This window comes from Panicum virgatum, chromosome 7K (assembly GCF_016808335.1).
Source record: "Panicum virgatum strain AP13 chromosome 7K, P.virgatum_v5, whole genome shotgun sequence".
In the NCBI taxonomy this organism is placed as follows: domain Eukaryota; kingdom Viridiplantae; phylum Streptophyta; class Magnoliopsida; order Poales; family Poaceae; genus Panicum; species Panicum virgatum.
This window is the reverse complement of record NC_053142.1, coordinates 20,454,503-20,478,698: the sequence shown is the minus strand read 5'-3', so window position 1 is coordinate 20,478,698 and position 24,196 is coordinate 20,454,503. Positions and strand designations below refer to the sequence as shown.

The following is a 24,196-nucleotide window of genomic DNA, read 5'->3' as shown; positions in this document are numbered from 1 at the left end:
GGAGGGAGAGTGAGATGTGAGAGATATAGAGAGAGCACAGTGAGAAGATAAGGACTACCCAGGCACAACCGGTCTGACCGGTTGGTCACACCGGTTGGACAGGTCCGGACCTATTCAAATTCAAGTTTTGGTAATATTTGTTCCAATTTTATGAATTCAAATTTTTATTATCCGAAAATTGAAACAAATTTTTTAACCATTCCTAAGCTCGTCATTTAATGTGTCTAGTTATTTAAACTAGAATTCGATTTGATTTCATTTTTGAAAATTTGTTAAAGGATCTCATGTGAATTTTTTTGGTATAAGTTTATTCAACATTTTTATGTATGCAAACTCAGTGCTAATAATGAGGTTAATCGTGTGCTTATCCTTAATGCAAGGTGATTAACACCCGGGGTGTTACAGATACTGTACTAGATTATCAATTATTCATTAAGGGAATCAGTAGATAATTAAGCTCACATCACGTGTCGGGACTCTTCTTTTCCCCTTGTTATAGTTCAGACAGGGCGAAAAGGGCGAGTCGGCAGCGATCTGCATTTTCCGGCGCGATTCCGCCGGTCCCTTCCTTCTCCGGCGGCCGGGTAGGCGTCGGAGAGGGTGGCAGACCAGGGAATTGACGCGCGGATGCGTATAGGTTAGTTTACCTAGGTTTTGCTTGCCGTTTTCTTTCGATGGTGGAGCTAGGTTTCCGGCGTGCGGCGGCGGGGTTGCTGTTGCTCGGTCGGCGAATAATCTTTCTTCTGCTGGTTGCTGTGGTGGGTGGCCCGGTGGAGTGGAGTATCTTTTGTCTCCGCTGCTGCTTCTCCGACGGTCAGGGGGATGGCTACTGCTTCGTCGGCGATGCAAGCGTCCTTGTCTTCCACGGTCAAGGCAGCGTGAGTGTCTTTCTCCCGTTCTTTTGCGGAAGGGTGGGGGTTTCGTGCATCCCCTTGGGTGGATGGACTGTCTGGGTTGCTGAATTTCTCGACGACGCCGGACTTCTCTTCCGGTCGGTGGCCATTTGGTTGCCGATGGCGGACTCGTTCCTCTTCTATTATGTCAAGGTGGCGGCCGATGTTCGTTCACTGGAAAGGTTGCGCTTGGTGGAGAACTGGGCGATGAATCTTGCGGCTCTACCAATGCTTGGAGCCCATTGGCGTGATGGGAGGTGGATTTGGATCGACGAGGTGGCGGAGAAGACGAATAGGAATATGGAGATGGGGAAGATGAACAGTACTCTTAGGGACTCACTTGTAATTTTTTCTTTTTCCAGGGTTCTGTTTGTAAATCGGGGGTGTACTGTGCAGTTGTTTAATACATCTAACTTTCGCAAAAAAAAAAATCTCACATCACGTGTCTGTAACGATCACCGGGAATTAAATAAATCGCGCACGTTGCCCTCGCGACGGCCGACGGGGGAGCAGGAATGGAGTGGACGACTCCCCCGCGTTCGGCTGACAGGTCGGACCCACCAGGCTTGGCGAGTGCCCCCTTCCCGCACGTTTTCCTTTTTCTTCCCCCGCTCTGGTCGTCACGCCTCACGCGGACGGGGAGACCGGAGCCGAGCGCGTCCGCGTCACCACGCCCCGGGCCCACGTGGCAGCGTCACACGCCGGTGCCTATAAATCCGCTGGAGAGCGACGAGCGAGCTGCCCAGTCCCGCGGCCGAGCCAGCGACGGAAGAACAGAGCACACCGGACCGGCGGCGGCGAACCCGCGCAGAGCTCGGCTCAATCATGGATCCGGAGATGGGCGACAGCTACTGGGAGGAGACGCAGCGCTACCTCGAGTACCAGGAGCTCAGGTACGGCATGTACGACCGCCTCGCCGGCTCGCCGGCGATGTAATGGCGCCGATGGGTGCTGACAGATCGGCCGTGGTCGTCCATGGCGCGTTTGCTTGCTGCAGCATCTACCTGGAGGCGCAGGAGGACGCCATGTCCTGCTACGACTCCAGCTCGCCGGACGGGTCCAACTCCCATTCCTCCTCGGCTCCGGCGGGTGATGGTAAGGGAGCCGGCAGCGGCGGCGCCGGCCGCGCCGCGGATGGGGCCAACAAGAACATCATCATGGAGCGCGACCGCCGCCGCAAGCTCAACGAGAAGCTCTACGCGCTGCGCAGCGTCGTGCCCAACATCACCAAGGTCAGTTTCAGTTGCTGATCGTGGCCGCCCGGCGGCATTGCCGGCGGCGAGCAGAGCTTGTTCCAAGTTCTGACGACGGGGAGCACTGGCATCCAGATGGACAAGGCGTCGATCATCAAGGACGCGATCGAGTACATCCAGCAGCTGCAGGCGGAGGAGCGGCAGGTGCTGCAGGAGGTGCGCGCGCTCGAGTCCGCCGCCGGCGTGCCGCAGGCGGAGGAGTGCTACGCGCTCGGCGACGAGGGCCTCCTCCCGCTCGAGGCGGCGGAGCGGACGAAGAAGCCGAAGCGCGCGCGGTCGGTGCCGCCGTCTGTCGCCGCTCCACCCCCGCCCCCGCCCGTGGAGGTCCTGGAGCTGCGCGTGTCGGAGGTGGGCGAGCGCGTGCTGGTGGTGAGCCTGACGTGCAGCAAGCGCCGCGACGCCATGGCCCGGGTCTGCCGCGCCATCGAGGAGCTCCGGCTCCGCGTCATCACCGCCAGCATCACCTCCGTCGCCGGATGCCTCATGCACACCGTCTTCGTCGAGGTACCTTGGAAATTCGATCGAATCGCTCCTCCGTCTTACTAGCCAGTACAGTATTTTCCTTGTGACCATCGACATGACCTTGGCCGGAGATTTCACGGGTTGACCATGGAGTTGACTCATACCATGACCATACGACTCACTCTACTTTATTATTAGGCTTTCCCTTTCCGCTTTTAGGTGGAAAGCTTTCGAGTCAAAAATGCTCCTGGCTCTGTTCCGTTTGCGGCGTCCGAGTGAGTCCGAGGTGGACGAACGCTACGTCACCATCTCGATCGCTTGCCGGCGGCCTGGGGGAGGATCACGTGCAAATCGGCCGGGAATCCATGGGCACATCGCCATTCACCTGACTCCGGCACCACCACGTGCTTCAGCTGCAGAATTTGGGGGGATCACGGGAGGGGCCCGGGGCTGCTCCCCTACCCGCCTCGCAGCAGCAAATCGCGTGCCGGGGGAGGGGGGTGGGATTGGAAAACGACTTCCACGTGCTCCTCCGCGCACCAGACAATTGCTCTGGCTGCTGCTCGGTCCTTTTCGCCCTCTCGGTGACGTACGGCCGCGAGAAATTCTTCCCAGGTTTCGGTTCGTTGTTGAGCACAAGCTGCACGTGCTCGAGTTAGGCCAGTTGGGTTACTTATCATTTGCATCTACTACGTCATTGACCTCTTTTTTCTTGTGTTTAACCTGAACCACAATTGCAATGATTAGCATGCGTGGTTTAGTTGGATTTTTTTTTTGTTTGCGAGTGTGGTACCTAGGCCTTGACTTTTGTGATGCTTCATGTCAGCTCTCGCATCGATCTGTTGACTAAACTTAGAATCTTCCTCCGCATCCAGGTAGATCAAATGGATGGGATCCAGATGAAGCAGATGGTCGAGGCTGCTCTCGCCCAGATCGACGCCACCGGAAGCCCGCCAAGTTCCATGAGCTATTAGGATGAGGGCTGACTATATCAAGATATGGTAGTTTTTCGTCTAGTTTGCCAACGTAGTCCCTCGCCGGATAAGAAGTATGCTGTGTGTTTGCTGTGTGCTGCCCTTTTCTCAACATCCCCCTTACGCATATGGGAGGTGAGGCAGCGGGTCAAAGTTTAGGTAGTAGACTGAGCAAGTTTGGACTTCAAGTTTCAGAACTATTGCACGTATATGGTAATGAAGAATAACAAGGGGACTCACCCGTTAAAGAACTTTGGTGTGCAATGAATACTACTGTGCATGTTAGGAAACCTTAGTCCAAAAGTAAGTAATACTTTTACCCGCAAAAAAAGTAAGTAATACTTTAGACATTGGTCGCTTAGTTTCGCATTTCTTTTTCTTATAGGACACCCTGCTTTCTTTTATGACTTTTGCTAAGTAATGAAAGGTCTCTAAGGCTTCTCGCTTCTTTCGTGTGCCAAGTCGACAAAAAAAAAGTTAAATGAAGCCCTCTACCCGTTAGTCTGTGCCATGACCGATAAGGAAAACAAGCTCCCAATTTTCATTCTCTTCCCATCCTATTCTCTGCACATGCCATTCCACCACAAGAAGAAGAGATCAAGATTTATTTCATTCTGGTGTGGCATGGAGGTGTGGATCTATCTTTTACAATCACCGCAATGAGCTATAAACCTTATAATAATTTTCAAGGCTTTTACTTGAAAATTTTTGAGCTAAATTGTTCCGTTCTAAATCTCTATTGAAACTTTCAGTTCACAATTTAAATTTGAGGAAGGGGAAGGAGCTGAAGTTTGCCTGATCGGATAAACACTTGTTGTTACTAGTGATTTTTTTTGTTATCGCAAGCATACTTGGATTATATATATATGCTTCTTTCTTTTGGTTAGCATGAATGGATGATATAAGAGATAATTGGGTGGTGTCTATTCCTTGTGTAGACATCTTTAATACCTTTGTATAATTGTATCTGTGTCTAGACATGTTCAGTAAAAGAATAAATCTCTAGGATGAAATTAAATAATTTATACTGACACCTTTTTTTTGTGCTGGCAGATAGTATTGTCACCTGTCAGTACAAATAATATGTATTTTTATTGGCGGGCTATTTTAAAAATATCATAACTTTTTCATATGAAGTTGGATGGATACAAATTTTGTATCAAAATAAAAGAGATCCAGAGGAGCTAAAATTTTGTTGTTGACAATTTTTCATTAAAGATGGTTTACCAGACCAAATGTGCATTACTATTTCACTAAAGATGGTATTTTGAACTTTTCAAATGACCTTGATGAAGATGAACTCTGTATCGAAGTTACGGTGCTCAACGAGATCCCAAACTTCTTAGTTGATAGTTTTTTTTTCATTTGGGATTGCTAAGAGTGCCGAAAACGAGATTCAAGATTTGCAAAAGTGAAGTCAAAAGAATAGTATCCCTTGTATAGGGAAGATGTGTTGTGAGATGAGATGTATTTAAACACAAAAAAAAAGGATTTGTGCTGGCACACGGGTGTTGGCGGGTGGCAAAACCGTCAATACAAATACGTTTGGATCACTAGCACAAATCCTTTCCATTGTAGTGAATTTTAGAAATAACTTTTATTAGACAAACTGTATAGAAGTATTTCCGGGTATCATTTATAAAAGGCACACATTGAAAGCAGCAAGTCATCAAAGAAGTATAGGTTTTTCGAATGATGGTTACCTAACCCAATTTTTGTAGAGGCTGCGCGCCGCTCGGGTGTTGCTGGAGGCTGGTAGGTGCCTGGTGCAGTCTTAGGTGTTTAGCGACCGACAGTTGTGTTTTTTTAGAAAAGGGAAATTTTATTAATTTCAAGTTTGATATATCGAGGTGATACATCGCCTTGAAATGTTCCCGGCCTCTGTCCTAATGACACACAGCCCTACAAAAATGATTTTAATAGAAGCCAAGCACATTAATAGTTGTCAATCTTAAGACTAAACTGCCACCCATGCAGGTCAAAAAAGTCCTTGGCCACCTGAGCCAAAAAATGCGATGCCGCCACAAGGGTGTCCTGCGAAGAGGGCCGTTGTAGAATAGCCCATGTTCGTAACCAATGTGTAGTCACGAAGATAACCTACAAGAAAGAATGTTTTTTGTTATCAAATACCACTGCATTTCTGCAGCGCCAAACAGACCAGCAAAGGGCTGCAGCACCTACAAGGACAAGTGGTTTGTAATCTTTTGGTATACAATTCAACCAGTTTCCAAACATATTAGATACACTACTTGGCTTAGGCAAACCTCAAATCGTGTAGACCGAGGCCCATACCAGCCGTGTAATGTGACAATCAAAGAAAATATGTTATATTGTCTCATCTTCATGACAAAAGCAGCATTGTTGGCTCCCTTACCAATTACGTCTTGCCAGGTTGTCTTTTGTAAGTATGACTCCTCATTTTAGGTACCATAGAAAGATCTTAATCTTGAGTGGGATTTTAAGTTTCCAAAACTTTTTGTTTGTATCTGGGATATTCTGATGTATTAATCCAAGGTAATGTGATTTTACTGTAAAAACACCTGCTGGTCTAGATTCCATTTGAAATCATTCCGTTCGTAGTTAAGTGTAATGTTAGCTAGGCGTGCTATAGTGGTGGCAGCTGATAGAGATGGCCATGTGGGTGGTCGTCAGGTTGTGCAGGTTCTCAGGCGAAAGTCTTGCTCGGTCTTCGACCATTGCCGGTAATGTCAGTGCCTTGAGGGTGTTGCGATGAAGACCTCAACCTTCAAGGATTGCTGTTTGTGAAAAACGAAGAACTGAATTGTTAGTGTATGGGTGACGGGGGCATCTTGATATTGCTCTCCTGCTGGGGCGTCGCTATGGATCTTTGGGAGGGCGATCATGGTCAGTGTAGAGGGATGATGATCTAGACATCAAGTTTCTTAGTAGACGAGTGATGTGCTGGACTGATGTTTGCGCGAAGATGTTGCAAGGTTGAAGTGGGAATCAAGAAGAAGATTGAACTTAGCCTTCTTGCTTTCTTCCTTTGTTTTATAGTTTTCTCTCTTGTTTTTGTGAAATCTCTTCTTTTGAGATTTAAAGTCTAAAAACTCTTATAATGTTTGGTCATATATATCCCCAAGATGGATATCGAAGCCGGGTTAATCCTTTTAAAAACACATCAGGTGGGATATATTTGAAAAATATTTTGAATGGAAACTTTTATTTTCAGCACAGAAATTTAGAATGAAAAATTGTCTTTTTAGCACAGGACAGGTACATATGTATATAGTACTATCTTGCACAAAAAATTGCAAATATATATTTTGTACACAATTAATGTATTGGGATTTTAGAAGTGTATATACATATACGACATATATGTAAATAAAGGATGTTCCTTTTGCTTCCCATAAATCCTTTACGGCCCTATCTACTAATAATTAACATATGACAGCATGCACGTATGACACGGTCGTGACACGCGCATGAACATATATATATATATATATATATATATATATATATATATATATATATATATATATATATATATATATATATATATATATATATATATATATATATAGCATCATGACCATTAATGAACCTACGGTAGGGGTCCATGCCAGCAATAGCATTCTAGTTTCCCTCGACAGGGAATGATCTCATCTTGGAGAACCTCAGCCTTTCCTTATGCCGAACGTCACAAGCTGAAGAGCCTACAGGCACTTATCGACTACCTCACCGATCACAAGCATTCTACTAGCACCAAGAAAGCAAACTCTCATATTCGTCTTCAGGGGGACAGGTCCAGAGCTGGAAGAGCGAGAATCTAAGCATCTTTAAGCTTCGGCAGATGACTGTTCACCTTTACGGTGCTGCGCGGCGTGTGAGCCTTGCCACGGGTCTCTTTTTGATATGCTGGGTTTAGCCAACCTTTGGCAGTTCTGACCATGGAATGATACTGGATGGTCACGGGCTTACTGTTCCGTGTTTCGGTATGGTGTGCTTCGGAGTCCCACCAACCATTGTCGCTTTGCAGTGTTGGCAAGCTTGGCAAGCTGTATGCTGGAAGCTAGACTATCTTTTAAAATCTTGATGGAACAATCGGGACAGATTATCAGTTCAGGAGGCAATCATGACTGGAAAGAATTTTAGAACAAAATCATAATTTATTCCAAAACTGGCGGGCATATGTTGACACCATTTTTCAACATATGTCATGGCCGGCGTCAAATGGAGGCAAAAGAGCCGATGTGAAGACAAGAAGGCTAGCCAATGGAAGGAACAGAGGATTCAGCCGATAGACATTGCAGCCGATTGGAAACAAAGGAGGCTCAGCCGATGGGATGTCCTAACCGATGGAGCTGCATCTGACTAGTGGAAACCGGATTCATTTAGATTTCGTGGAGTCCGACTCTTGTACGAGTCGATTTGTTTAGAAAGTTTGTTTCTTTAGCTTCAAGTTTTATATCTGACGTGATCGGCCAGGAGTCCTAGTTTATGATATAAACAGCGGCCCTGCGTGGCCTGGAGAATCCGTACACAACAATCAAAACAAACTTTTTCTATTTTTCATCTACTTTTTCGTCGGCGACTTCGCAAAACCTTTTTCTTTTATGAGTTCTTTCAAGCTAGCGGGGCTGCATCGCTTCGATCTCCGGCTTGCTTGTAAGTTTCGCATTTACCGAATAATATCCAGGCTTTAACTTCCGGCCGCATCGCTATCATTTTGTTTAGATTTATTCAATAGTTATCGATATTTGCTAGATCTGCAAGGTTATTTGTTTAATCTTGTTGCTTTAGTTCTTATCACGGTTATCCAGCTTGGAATAAGCTTTGATCAGCTATCTGTTCTGTTATTTTAATAGATCTGTTACACAGCCGATTAGATTTGTTTCAAGTGTTGTTCGTGTAGCTTTGTTTAGGTTACGTTTTAGTAGCTTTTACATTGCTCACGCTTACAATCGGCTGATCTAGCCGATTGTCATTTTCTGTATCGGCCAGTTAGCCAATACGATATGTGGGAGACATTCGGAAATACAGCCGATACTCTCTCATATTTAACGCCTTTTTGATCCGTTATTAATTAGCAGGTCAAATTGACTGGCACGCCTTGGATCTGAAGGGTCATAGCCTGCACTAGAGTGAAGCATAACTCTCAGGCTTTCATGTGTTAGTACGTGAAGGTCGCCACCTGATTTTTGTGTCAACAAGTTCCGGTTGGTGACACAAACCAGTACTGAATAGTTTTGCGTCCAAAAAAAGAAAATTTGAATCACCCGCGACCTCTGGCCTCACGCGTAGCCTCCTCTACCATCCCACCCATAGAGCATATGTGACTGAGAGAGATGCTATCTTTTTGAAGTAACTCGGGGTGGACCATTTAGTACCGTTTTTTAACACCACCCGGTACTAAATGCCACCATATAGTATGGGGTGCTGTTAAAAACCGATAATAAATGACGGGAGGGGGCATTTAGTACCGGGCCATAATACCAACCGGTACTAAATGGTGGCATTAGTACTGGGTGGTGTTATTATCCTATACTAACTGGCCCCGGGGTGCACTGTGTGCTGTAGAACCGGTACTAAAGTGGCATTACTACCGGATTTAAAGCAACTGGTACTAATTGAAGGTGAATGGTCCTTTTTCTTGTAGTGAATTATTTGTTTAGTTTGAAAGATGGATATGGCATGGATATACAATGCACGAAGGAACGGATGATTATTTCCATGGAGAGGCTTGAGACGTTTATTAAAACTACGAAGAATCATGCAATGAATGAGAGAACTAAAGAAATACATTGTCCACGCAGAACCTGCAAGAACCATTGAATTTTCCACAAGATGATTACAATCAGATTGCATGTGATGGTTTGAGATTTTGTTTTTAGGACTGCACAGTATGGACATACCATGGTGAGAACGATAATGATGTAGAGTGGCTTGAAGACGTCCTATGAGACCCTCGAGTCGCTTAACATTTTGATGGTTATGGTGCTGTTGTTATTGGTAACAATGATGATGAAGGTGATGACAGTGGTTAGGACGGTGGTGGTAATTGTGAGGACATTGTTGATGATGACAGTGGCGTTGATAATTTTGATGACAGTGATATATTGGGTCAGTTGTTGTGTGGTACCAAAGTAGAACTATTAATTGGTAGCGCAAATGGCTTAGTAAATTTTGAGGCGGTGAAAAAACGGCTGAGGAAAGTGTGTACGAGCATTCAAATGGTTGTCCGAAACACTAGCATGTGTTTCGTTTCATACATGAGCTATTGATTCTAAAGGCTAAATATGGTTGGTCCGATAGGAGTTTCAATGATCTCTTGGGTATTGCAGCATGGTTGCTTTTAAAGCTTAATAAAGTGCTAGCCAATACTTTATCCAAAAAAAAGCTTGTAACATCCCAAATTTTTCCAAAATGTTAAAAAGTCTAAAAATGTGAATTTTTAAAAACTTTTTGTGTGAGAGTGCAAATAGTTAAATTTTTAAAAGTCTAAAGCTTGTAACACTCTCAAAATGTTAGTGTGAAACATTTGGAGTATTTTGAATCCTTTTGAATCAACCTTGTTTAAATTGGTTTGGAAGGTTTCGTTTGACTTTCAGTGGTGTTTAATTTGAATTGGCTATTCAAATTAAACACAAAACCTAACTCTAACCCCTAACTGCTATCGGGCTGCCACATCCCAATGCCAGCCCAGCTTGACCCGCGCGCAAGCGCACGCGCGTGCTCCGCATGCGGCCCAGCCGGCCCAAGTCGCCGCCGCTTGTTCCGGCCTGCCACCGCCGCTCGCTCGCCCGTTTTGTTGCTGCGAGCCACTGATAAACGGGCCCCGCCTGCCAACCGCACACCGCCCAGGGGGCTGTTCCCCTTTCTCCTTTCTCCCGCCGCGTCGCGCACGCCTTCCGCCTCCGCTTGCCTTTTTTGCCGGCCGCCTGACACAGCCATGCCCCGCTGATGCCACCGCCTACAACCCTAGTCGGCCACTTCTCGTGCATGACTCTGAGCCCGGTTGAAGATGCCTTGGATGCACACCACGTACCCCGCGCTGCAAACCGCCACCCACCGTGCAATCCTCAGCGTCTGTACCCGCCAGAGCCCTGGCAGCCGCCTATAATAACCGCTTCGCCGCGGACCCAAACCCTAGACGCCCAATTAGGGTTCCCCTCTCATGCCGCCGCTGAATTCGGGAGAGGATGGGAGAAACAGAGGAGGAAGAGAAGAAGGAGGAGCAGCCGCCGCAGCCGTGGATCTCCACTGAGCCAGCGTCCGTACGTCGACGTCGACGCAGCTGTGCAGCACGGCACTGCTTTGATGTCCTCCTGCACCGCCTCACCGCTGCACCAAGCCTCGTCGTCCACAGGCCCGACGGTGAGCTCCGCCGCCGCACCCTTCCTCCGCCTTCACTATGCTCCGGTGAGCCTTGGCCACCATGACTGAACCCTAGATGTCCCTAGGACCTCCTTGCCCCTTTGTGTGCTGCCTGCAGGGACCCTACACCACTCCGCCACCCAAAACCCGCCGGCACCGCCCATGGCCTTGCCGTGCCCGGTGACCGAGCGTCGCCGCTGTCATTGCAAGCCACGCCTCGTGTGTGCCACGCACAGATGCACACAAAGGCACCCAAGGTCGGCCCTTTGGCCACCTTGGCACCCTGGGCCACCGCCGTTGCCTCGCAGCGGGCAGCCGCGCCGCCGCCGGCCAGCCATGGCCATGCCAGCGCGCGCATGCGCATCCCAGGCCAAAGGCCATGCCTTTTGACCTCCCTGAGCACGCTCTTGCCTGGGAGCGGGCCTTAGCCCCGTCTCGCCGCCCAAGCGTCGTGGCCGCACCACAGTCGCGCCGCGTGCGGTCGCCGCCATTCTAACCATGTCCACTATCGCGGCCCTGGAACACTAGGTGCCCGCGCGCACCCTAGCCCATGCCAAGCTGAATGGAAGGCTAGACCTTGGCCTTGCTCGTTGCGCCCCTGACCTCATCGTGGCGCCTCCTTGCTCTGCTCCACCGAGCATCGCAACACACACACAGCCACACGAGACGAGTCGCACCAGATCGGAGTCGAGCTGCACCGGATTCCATGGTCGCTGACACGTGGGACCGCCTCATCAGTGAAAGGATGAGACCGACGCGTGGGCCAGGGATATCAACCTGAGAAGGAAGGAGGAATAGAAGAAAAGCAGAAGAGGAGGAGATGGGCCGCTTCCTACCCCGTCGGCTCAACAGCGAAGGGAGCCTGAGGTGTCTTTGAAGCCCATGAAACCTACGAGAAGGAGTTGATCGATGACCCAGATGCCCAGAAGACCCAGGAGTACGTCTCGGACTATGAGAAGCCCCCGAGACTCTAGAAGACTACAAAGGGTTACCAGGTTCACCCCCATCTACGACTTGAATTTCTATTAGGCATTGCTTGCTTGAATTGCTATTGCTCTACTTTGTGTGTGAGATGAACCTGCATGGCCTATTTGTTTACCGTATTCCTTGCATTTCTATGATACCTTGATTGATTCTTGAATGCTTTGGCTACCATGAGAGTGAATGGGTATGGGAATACGTGATATGATAGTCTTGGCATGCATGAAGATCCACCATATGAGGAGCTGGCGATTAGGGCTTTTTAGCGGGCGCAAGCGACTGGTCGGGGATGTAGATTGGGCACATCCTAAGGAGCACCTGTGGCGGGTGCGGGATGAGGTGATAAGTCCGGCCCAGGTGGGGTTGGATGAAAAGCCCGACGCACCGATCCGGATTCCCCGAATCCTGCAATCTTAGCACCGGCATCCGAAATTACGATGCACCGATCAGGACTACAACGCCACTAGGGCCTCTTGTTGTGTCTCGGCAATCTTAGCACCACACTCTGGCGCATCCACTCGGGAAAAGGCCCAATCGCCCCAAAAGACTAGTCCAACAGGGAAAGGGTGGCTCTCCCTTTTAAGGTGGCTTCCTCCTCCGAAGCTAAGCAAGGTGGGATTATGAGGCTCACGCGGTCGTCGCCCGACTACAACTGGGCCAGTCGGCCCATTTTGTTGCATCTTTGCCAACGGGTAATAGTGGAGGAAGATGTCCTCATCATTCTCCCCTTCTTAACAAGAGCCCAACTCTAATACCACTTGATGAGGACTAGGCAAGAACTTCCGAGAGGTAAAGGTACGTTCGATGGGTGGAGATCTCGATATTGACGATTCAGCTTCAAAGCAGCATGATTCAAACCCTGCAACCGCTACACCACTGCTCCGTTGGTTATCAACCAAGCACATCTTGATTGACCTCGCCAAGAAGGCTTTTTATGCAAGCGAATCGAAGGACACAAGCAAGAAGATGTAAACACGCAATCTGATATTGCAAATATGGATGAAACGAATCACAAGAGGGGTTCAAGAACTCGATTCCAAAGGACTAATCGACAAAGTGGAGGAGATCAAGAACGGGGGCCCTAGATCAATGTATAAGGACTTGTCGCCACAGATACAATGATACGATGTCTGTTTCTCGAAGGGAAACACAAGACTAAACAAAATGAAAGTCTAAACAGCGGCGGCTACTGAGTTTTAATGACCAGGGGCGAGCTAGGGTTGGGGTGACTAGGGAGGGGCGCCCACAACATGGGCTTAAGGCCCGACACGATACAAAGCCTGAAAAGGTCCAAAACAGGTGATGCAGCACATTTCTGTGGACACACAGAATGATCCACGTGGTTTCTGGAGCTGGGACTAGAACCAAAAGAACCATCTCGTCATCATGATTCCAATGCATCCAAGATCACCACATTTGGACGCCGTATGAAGGAGATATCGCCGAAACTGTGCAGGGGTGTCGGCTGAATCCGAGACGAACGTGATGACCGAGTTGGTGACGACTTGTAACTTGGGAAAGACCATGGTATAAGCGTATCCAGCATGGCGATGTCCTCATCACGAGGAGGGGCAATACCTGTTATAGGTGCCCAAGGAGAGGCGATACCTTTTATGGGTGCCTTTGGCGGACCACTGTGGAGGACTGCGCGAGGAGATGCTTGCCCCGGCTCGTAAGGACATATGCGGTAACTATGATTTGTGGGACTTTGTAAACGTGCACGCCACGTATCCACTATGCGGGTGGACCCGGTCCGAGCTAGCTATGCGCGTCACCAGACCTGTTAGTAGGACGTGTATCATTGTGCGGGGGAGGTTCAGTGCTGGGGTGGTACTGGCCTTGCGGAACCCCGAATGGCAAAAGGGGCGAAAGCCTCACAACTCCAGGGCGACCTCTTGCGAGGGGATGCATCCCAACCTGGGGGAACAGGATGGTACCATAGCGGTTAGTTTCATTCTCAGTAGACCGGTGCCTCGGGGTCAGTCGGTCGACAGATCAGTTGGCATCGGGGCGAGTGGGCACATGTGCGCAACCCCTGCAGGGTGAAAACTATACGTATAGCCGCGTACTCAGTCATGTACATTCCTACTCTTCTGTTACTTCATCTAGTTTATTGTGTCTTAATATTTCTACCTCCCTCTAGTACCACTTTTCCTGCTCGGATAGCAACTGAGGTGCGGGGAGTGGGAGTTCCCGCACCGACCTGGGATTTTGTAGATGGAAGTTGACCAGTGCCGGTATGACCCGTGTCGAGGAGTTATGGATGATATATATATGACACTGTAGCAAATCATCAATTAATTACTGTCATTAGATTCATCTCGAAAAGTTACACTCATCCCTAAAATGGTTTTGCAAATACACCTCATTTAGTACTCCATGCATACGATATTTTTTTTCGGGAAACGTGTGTGAAAAATTCTATGTAGAAACCAAACACTGCCATTCGATCATCGCTGGCTGTGTTTAGATGAGATGAAAAGAGGGAGAAAAAGTCACATCAGTCACTGTAGCACACTGTAACACTTTTCGTTTGTTTGTGGTAAATATTGTCCTACCATGACCTAACTAGCCTCAAAAGATTCGTCTCGCAATGTACATCAAAACTATGCAATTAGTTTTTTTATTTAACTACATTTAGTACTCCATACATAGGTTATTTGCTATATTTAATGTTTTGATGTGATAGGAGACGTGATGGATGTGATGGAAAGTTTGGAAATTTAGTGGGAACTAAACACACCCGCTGTTCCTTTCAGCGTCCTCGACATCACCCGTCACGTGGCATCATCAATGTTGGCATAAAGGCGTTGGCAGGTATAGTACTACGGCAGCTGAGATGGTCTTATCCTGAGGGCACCCGCAGCGAAGCGAGGGCCGTGTTTGGTTCCCATGTAAAAAATTTTGCCAAAACTTTTTTCCCTTTGACGAGTAGTTTAGATTATTAAATGAAGTTTAATTACAAAACCACTTCCACACTTTCTATGTAAATCGCGAGACGAATCTAATGAATCTTTTGACCGCATGATTAGAGGATAGTACTATAGTATCACTGTAGCAAATCATCAATTAATTACCGTCATTATATTCATCTCAAAAAATTACATCCGTTTTTAAAAAAGTTTTGCAAATAGACTTCGTTTAGAACTCATACAGACGTTTGTCTTTTTGTGTAAATATTTACCAAACACGGCCGAAGCTTTGAAAACCACCGGGTGGGTCCGGATTGATCTCAGTTTTCTACTGCAGCAGCACATTGATGCCCAAAATGATTCTGGGAACGGATTTTCTTTTATCTAAGAACAATAATAGAGCACTGCGGCCAACATGCAAATGCTTTACCCTTCCGACTTAAAAACAATTAATAGTTTATTAGCTGAGCAGACTGGGCATGATTATTCTGTTAAGAGTAAAGTGAATGGAAAGGTTAGTTTGTCTTGGTTGATAGCGATCACTGTTTATATACAAGACCAAAGGGAGCCGAAGGGGCGTGCCCCTCCGGTATGGCCCCTTCGGGTTGGCCCCTTCGTGAGTTGGTCCTTTCATAGATTGGCTCTTTCGTGATGACCCTTTCATAAAAAGTAACCGACTAATGACTAATCTAATTAACTATTACAGAAATTGATCACTAATTCTAATTTCTTCATAACACTCCCCCTTGATCAATTTTCTTCTTCTTGTGCTCTTGTAATCAATCGAATAACTCCTTGAAAACCCTACGGGAAAAATCAGGAGTTGCGATATATATATAACTCTCCCAAAAATCTTTTAGGAAAAATATGAGGAGAATCTTTAAAAACCCTGTGGAAAAAACTAAAGTAATACCGATATACCAAGCAAAACTTCTTAAAACCCAATGGGAAAAATAAGGAGAAACACCATAATATACAATTATCAATGTTAGTAGACCTTTGAGATAAATCCAAAGTCTTAGTCTAATAACATCTTGACCCTATGGTTAATATGCTTCAAATATCATCTTCCAAAAACCCTTGTGGGAAAATAGATGATATAACATATACCTTTGTGCTGGCATTGCCTCATCAAAAACTTTATATGAGAAACCTCAAACGAAAAATTCACATAAAGAAAAGAGTGCAATGCATGCTATGTCCGAGTATCATCCGCCAAAAACCCCATGGAAAAAATAGATGATATGACATGACATTGTGTTGATATTGCCTCATTAAAAACTTTATATGAGAAACCCCAAGGGAAAAACTCATAGAAAGAAAAGAGTACAATATGATGTTTGCAATAAGTTAGTATTCAGAGAGACTCTTCCCCTGATACTTGCAAATCTCAAAGTAATTTCATACCAATACACTCAACACAAAAGAAATGTGGAATATGGTAGACTCTGTGAATATCTCAGCGAGATTATCACATTACTTAGTTTGCAAGTGTTCGTATGTCCATATTACTTATGGAGCAGAACCATCTTAGTGCAAAAATATTACACTAAGTGTAACTTGTCTTCATCTACACAACACAAGTTGCATTACCTTTTATAGGTAATGACTATTGATTCAATAGAATCAACAACACATAACCTCAGTATGTGATATATCATTCTGTCAAGATATACACATTCATGTGAAGCCTTGTGCAATACAATATCAGAATGATTAGTGGAATCGACCATTAAATGTCTAGTTATAGACTATTACAAAATGGTCTTTCTATATGTACATTAAGCCTTCCAATGATCTGGATTTTGGGATCTTAGAGATAACCAGAACCATTATAACCACATAATCGGATCATGGATTATACCAAGATCACATGTGCTATTTGAGATATTAAAAGATACTCTTAATTCTAATCTACCAATATTTGGTTGGACTAGCGCTGCTACTAGATAGCAAATCTTTGCAAAAATAATATCTGGCCGGGAACTTTTGCAAGATCTATTGGCGCATTAATAGCACAGAGATAATGAGCCATATGTCCTATTATCTCATATCAATCACTATGGCATATAATAATCTTTCTCCTTTTTAGAGATGGAACAACCATAGGATACCTTCATATTGAATCGCTCAATATGATCTGGATATAGAAGCTTTGTACAAAATCTTGAGAGAAGATGCTTATATCATAAACACAAAATAAAATATTGGTTTAGTCTGTATCTTCCATCATAAACTTCGTCTTCTGATTATCACATGCTATCAATGTGTGTTCATTACTAATGTTGTCAAATTTATTGACCACCATATAAGACTATGAAGTCCAATCAAGGACATCAAAAATGAACACTCACGTGTAATCAATCTTGTATCCCTTAAGTTTAAGGAATACACACAAAGTCGGTAGTACCAAATTCGACTTAACTGCTTCAAGTCATATATTGACTTAAGCAATACATAATATATATTGCGATTTTATGTATGATAGTTGGGTATGTAAATTCCTTCCCGGAAGCTTCACAAATATATCAAACCAAGTGATCAGATAAATATATGCAATCACTACATCTATCAACTAGCAACTGCAAAGATAGATGCTTTTGTACTTCCAATCAAAAGATAGTATCGGAAATTTTTAACAATTATTTAGGAGAATAATTTGCACTAAAACTCAGTGCCTGGGCTTTGCGTAAACCCCTTATGCTACTAGTCTTGCTTTGTATCTCATCACCATATTGTTCTTAATCCATTCTAGGATGAAAACACAGTAAAGATACCTTGAGATGTTAACTCCATAGGCTAAACCATCTCTTTCTTGGTGAGCAAGACTATCTCTGTATGTACTACTTCATTCAACAAGTTCCAATAAAATTGTTCAAAACACTCTGCCATGGTCTTATTAATTGGATGACTTGGAATGTTGTATACAATTTATTCACAGAAATATGTGTCAACACTTGTAGCCTTTTTATTATATAATTGTCCAGTCTATCAAGACTCAAAAGTACCATTAACGACTCATAGTGACTTCCTAAAACAAGAGTCATGGCTTTATGATATCCTAGCTTCAGTATTTAGGTGCACCTCTGAGCTAGATTTGTGGATGACATTCATCCACCGGGTAATAACTAATATTTACCCACAAGGTGTTGCCAACCATAGGTTGACTTGCATTTACTATCTTAGAAGAAAAACTGTAACACCCCTGTGTTAATCGTGCTCGCCAATCCCGAGTTAATTCGCTAATCGTGGACTCAAGTTCGTCGTTAGCGCTAATCGCGTTCGCTTAGTAAACATCTACTCAGCCGTTTTTGATATCGTTTTTATCATCGATCCGAGCTCCAAATCAACTTTCGCCCAAAACGAAAGTTGTAGATCTTCTTTTCCTCTACAACTTTTATTTTGGCCAAATTTCATGTTCCCATATGGAAATTGGAGTTTCAGCTAGTCAATTTCGAGTCAAAATCATTCAAACGAAGAAACAGTGGATCTCCTATGCTCGACACGGTGTAGCTCGCCGGCCATACCGGCGACTGTGGCCGTCGGCGCGCCGCTTCCACGCGTCGGCAATCGCGTCTGAGCGCCGCTCTTCTCCTCACGCAGGACTCGAAGTTTCCCGTCCAGCGTAGTCCTTTCCTCTTCCTTCGAGCTCGCGTGCACGACGAGCCGAGCAGGGCGAGCAGAGCTCGTCGCGCTGGCCGATCCTCGCCGTCCCGCCGCAAACCCTTCGCGCCCGAGCTCCCTAGCCTCACCCCGAAGATCCACGACCCTCCTCGAGCTCGATTTGAGTCGCTCCATGGACGAATCGAGCCTGCAGACGCCATCCACCAATGAAGCTCCACGCCGTGCTCCGCCCCCTCCGCCGACGACCTTCCTCCGGCCATCCTCCGCCCCAAATCGACCCCCGGTGAGCTTCCCCGCGGCTTGCTCCTACTCCTCGACCTTCTCCCCACCCGAATCCGTGGACGCCGCCGCGGAATCGCCGCTGCGCCACTGCGTACACGCCGCCCGCCGCGCGTGCACTGGCAAGTGGGGCCCGGCTGTCAGCCCCCCTTAATGTTTTTCCTTTTTCTTATTTGGCTGCAGACTTTGAAAATCCATAGAAATTCACAGGAAATTCCTAAAATTACAAACCCAATTTTGTTAGGTTTCTAAAACTGAGATCTTTAGAAGAAAAATACCCATGCATGTCAAATGTCAGTTTAGGCCCTACTAGATTTTACCGTGTGTTTGAGATTGTCTATTTTATGTCTGCAGTTCTGTTAATCTAAAAATTCTGAAATTAATTTAGTAGTCTCATCTTATCATGTGTAGTCCACTGTAAAATTTTCAGGTGCATGGCCTATGTGCTTGAGTGTGGATATATTGTTGTTTGATTTCTTTTCTAGGGTTATTTTTAAATGCGTTCGATCGTCAATAAATGTTGGGAAATTTTTCGGTGGCATGCTTTACTGCTTTCACGTTGAGCTGGTTAATTGTGTGCTAGATCATGTATGCAAGTTAGGTTTTTACTTATGTTTTGTCCTAGCTATGCTCTTTTCTTTATATAAATGTTGTTAGTTAATTGTTTCATGCATATGTAACTCCTGCAAAGCTAGTTTTTGTTTCACTCCATGCTGCTCTAAGCAAGTTTAGTAGTTGTTGTTTTGAGGGAAACACTTCAGGCTAAAATTCTTGAATGAACTCTCGTGTTGCAGCACCAACTCTTGTGCCTTTTGAGTTTGATTGTTGTGTTTACTCGATAAATGATTGCCCAGTCATGTCTTTCCTTTAATCGCATTGCATTTGCATCGTTGCATATCATCTATGTACTCTAGATGCGCGACGCGTGGAACTAAAGGACAAGTTGAAGCCGAGCCAGAAGATGGTGCACGGGTGGACCAATCCAGAAGACGGAAGGACCGACTGGAGTGCATGCTTGGACTGGGATGATGTCAAGCCGGTGCAAGACTACAAGCTAACTAACTGACTTTGTGTCAAACCCAGGCAAGCCCCGGAGCATAACCCCTAATTTGAGTATTCAATGTTTATTTAAGTATTTGTGCATTTATGTTTTTAGGAGTTGTATGGAACCCTAGTATGCATGTTTCTCCCTAGGTACCTATGAGTCTATACTAGTATACAGGTGTCGTTAGTATTGCCATGCTTAACTAGGATCCGGTAGAAGTCGAGTGATTGTTGTCACTCGCGAGCTATAGATTTTTGTTACTTATGGCAACGTGGCTTGAGAATGAATCAACGAGGAAAGAGAAATGGAGACCGGGCGGAGATGATATTGGTTTTGGATATGATATGGAGGGAAAGTAAGCCTCCGCCTGTGTCGATTGAGGACCGTACCGTTGTTGGCAGTGCTGACCGAGTTTGAACAGTACTAACCACATGCCTGAAGTAGGAGGTAGTCGAAATCGGTAAGCTAAATACCTGATTTGCAACGATACTTTGAATCGCGACCTGATACTCTGGGAGTGGAATGATGGCGGGTGTTGGAGTGTATGTCGCCTCCTTGTTCTCTGGGAGTTCGCTGTGAGGGACCCTTCACCCGGGTTTTGGCAGGCGTGATTCAGACGTCGGGGTAATGATGGGAACGGTTGACATATGTGGTCCGGCGTGGCTGCACGTGTCGTGTGAGTTAGGTCCACCTTGCAAGGTTAAATCGGATCGATTCGCCGTCTCTCTCGGTTAAGAGAACCTTGGTCACTTTGTCACATCGTAGTAAAGGATGAAATGAGAATGAGTTGAAGACGGTTGAATGGTTTTAATAGAGGTTTAATGTGATCAACCATGCTTGCTTTAGATGTCAGGCAAATTTAGTTGGTACTTGATAAACTTAAATTGAGCTAAAATATTGAAAGTAAGGATCCATTATTAGTAGCCTTTCAACAAAACAAACTCTAGAGCCAAAAAGCTTTGCATGTCTAGATAGTGGGCTAAGTATACCCATGTCGGGTAAGTCTTGCTGAGTATTAGTATACTCAGGGTTTGTTGTCACCCTGTTTTCAGGTATTTATTATTGGTGGAAGCTAACCAGGATGCACATTGGTGGGCTCGATGTGACGTCCTCCCGACTTCGTAGTTATCGTGGTTTTTAAACTAAACTTCTATTTAAATTCCGCTGCACTTTTAACTCTAATAATTTGTTTAAAACTCATTTTGTGAAGTTCTGTTTTGTAATTTAAATTTGAGAAACTTCTGTTTGCACGTAATCATCTGTGCTCGCCTTCGGGTGAGACTTCCGGTGTTTTCGATCCTTAACCCAGCAGGCCGCCGGATTACACCGTTTTAAGTGCGCGGTGGCTTGATTAATACTTAAAATGATAGTTAGCGCACTTAAGCCGGTTTAATTTGGGCGGTTATGCTACAGCTGGTATCAGAGCCGAAACGCACTGGGGATGATTACTTGTATGCTTAATTACGTTTAAAACTAACTTTTTGGCTTGCAAAATGTTCGGTTTCGAAAGTTTAACGCTAGTTGCGTTAAGGAATAAGATAGATAGCTCGTTTGCCCTATCTAGGTTTAATTAGCAATGGTGGCATCTATATATCTATTTTATTCCAGCACTTCTAGCTCTTTACTTTCTGTTAAACCTTACTTTTGTGCACAACTGTTATTCTGTAACGACGCACCTACGCCCAGGTAAGCAAGGTAAGCATTCTTGGTAGTCCTTTAGAATAGCCCACATGTTTCATACGTGCGCGGGTCCCGTATGATGAGCATACGAGGAGGTGATAAGGTTCAATTCAAAGAAGCCTGTCGCTATCTGCCGCCTGATATGGAGTGCGGATTTCCTGCCGTGTGATTGTGATCACGTCCATTTCGTAAGGCAATGTTACGAGATGTAAACCTGTCATGTGGTTGGCCATGACCGTGACCCTTGGGACACGTCTACCCTTGGATGTCCCGTAAGGCGAGTGTACAGGAAGTGAATACGTTGTTATGACGTATGCAGCGCTGCCCATTCAGCGTCGAATGTCTGTTTGCCATCTCTATAGTGGATGGTAATGTATGTCTGAATATGTGGGAAACTGCATATGCGTTACCCGTGTGGCGTAGGACACATGGGGGCCGTTCGTGAGTGCTGGTACGAAGGGTCCAGAAGTGGTTATATATCTGTCTCTGTGTTTTTCTACAGGAAACTAACCACGTAAGCGCGTTATGAAATCCTTGATCGTAAGAACGACTAGTATATATAGGGAGAGTACGTATTGTGCCACCGGTTGTCCCCGTATGCCTAGTTATTGGCAATTGTTTGGGTGAGGAACTAATAGAATGTGCATGCATCATCTCATCTTTGGTTGGTTGATCACCTTGCTTGTTACATTGTTTTACTAAAATGTGTTGTTTTTACCTGAATGTCTTCCTAGGTTCGTGTTGTGGTAGTAGGCCAACGTAATCTGCTAGTTTGATCTTGAGTTGGGAAGGTCTTTTGTAAGTTAGGGGATTTGAATTTTGGGAGAACCTTACCAGTAGTCTAGCTTGTCATTCAAATCCAAACTTTTGATATATACCTCGAACCTATTCCAGCAAAAGTGTTGTTGCTTTCTCTTTTGGCTGTCTAAACCTTGATGTCGGTCAACAAAACCTTTCGATCCATGGTCCAATGAATCTTCTACTATCTCTAAATGTTGGGCATTTTGATTTCCAACATTTGAAATTGTGTACCTTCGTTCTTGCTCAGTTAATTTTTGGAGAAATTACAAAGATTTATGATAATGATAACTTTTGAGTAGAGTCATTGTAACATTCTGCATCACATCATTGGTCAGTGCATTGTGTTGCATCATGATCGGGAATGCGTAGGCTGACTAACGGGTATGCGTCCGAGTACAACTTTGGGTTGTCTTCGGTTTCATTAATCTATCTTGTTGATGGCACTGTTGGGTTGCTACTCTTGATTTCTCTTGTGGTGGTGTTTAGTTGCATGACCCTGATGCCGCGACGGAACCTAGGGCCTCATGTGTGCTGCAGCCACATGATGGAGCCACTAGGAGCGCGCTGGTGTCTCGGTATATGTGACATACCTCACCTCAATCCATTCTTATGCAACCCTTACTAGTGTCCTAACTTCTAATACTTACTCAAGGGTATAGGGTTGACGCGAGTTTAGTCACGAGGGAACAGTCATAAGACGCATGTTGCATTGTGTGCATCGCAAACTCATGCGTGTATGCATCATATTTTATGCACCTCATATATGCATAAAACATGGACATCATCATCTTTGCACCATGGTGTATGCATCATTGAGCCAGTATCATAACTAATGCATCGAGTCATATGCAGCATTCCATTGTGCATGGAACATTTTATCATCGTGTTGCACCAGCATTGCAATCATGCATTCTAGGAGTGCATCATTATCCGAGCCATCAAGCATTTGCACTATGGGTGAAACATTTTATCTTTATTCCTTGGCATGGTGGCATTGTATTGGCATAAAGAAGCATGTTTTGTGCAATTCATCAGATAATATAATCCTGAGCAAGGATATTCCGAAAACACCTCCTAAACCATCTTTCCGTTTTACCCTCACTTCTTATTCATGAGCCTTGTGATGAATCTCAATGACATTTGCTTTCTTCGTGTTGCGATCTCCGCGCTGCGAGGACTTGATTACCTTGTCTCAGCATGATTCCTTGCTTTGTTGGACCTCTTCTTCGTGAACGGAAAATCTTACATCATTCAATTATCCATTCTACTCGAAGAGTCTTGCAAGAATTGAGTTCAGATGTTTCTTAAAATCATCGTCGTCATTAGGAGGCGTCCCTGACTACATGTAAAGAATGATCTTGTGTAATGCTAATCTCCTTTTCTACCTTAGCGTCAAAATGGTTCCTTTGTAAATCATGTCCTTGCTTATTTAGGTAAGTCTCTGGAGGGTACATCGGTTTTGTTCCAGGTGTTCTGCTTGTTTCGTTTATAGTCCCCATAGATTCCTGAATGGTTAGCGGTCTTGATCTCATGTTACTGTCCAACCGGACCGAATCCCCTGTTGATCGGTAATCAGGTAATCTCATCGGTGGACGCAAGCTGTATGTGAAGCTTAAGCAAGAATCTTATTCCTGCAGTCTGTGGCCGCTAACCCCTGTTGCTCTCATGTTATGCCTCTGTTTTTGGATCACCTCCTTGCTATCCCTCCGTCTTGTAATGCTTATCCATGCACGATCTCTCTGTGCTACAAGAGATTCTCGTTGAAGTATGCCTGACGGTGCTGCAATGAAACCAAGAGCCTACTCTGAGCAATCGACACATGCTTGTACTACTCAACACACGCCGGTATGGAGATTGCTAATTATGATCCCTTATACCACTATGTCGGTGTGATATCTCCTCATGGGCATTCCCCGCATCTATCGTTCGCCGTTCTGCCTAGAAATCT

At 45.4% G+C, this 24,196-nt stretch overlaps 1 protein-coding gene across 1 annotated transcript; it reads left to right on the top strand.

The window, feature by feature from the left end:
• Positions 1 to 1,623: 1,623 nt before the first annotated feature.
• Positions 1,624 to 3,939, top strand: LOC120640478 (transcription factor BHLH6-like). Its single transcript, XM_039916321.1, has 4 exons — positions 1,624 to 1,786; positions 1,891 to 2,125; positions 2,222 to 2,650; positions 3,484 to 3,939. The coding sequence occupies exons 1-4, from the start codon at positions 1,719 to 1,721 to the stop codon at positions 3,580 to 3,582; spliced, it is 831 nt and encodes a 276-aa protein (XP_039772255.1). The 5' UTR covers positions 1,624 to 1,718; the 3' UTR covers positions 3,583 to 3,939.
• The last annotated feature ends 20,257 nt before the right edge of the window (positions 3,940 to 24,196 follow it).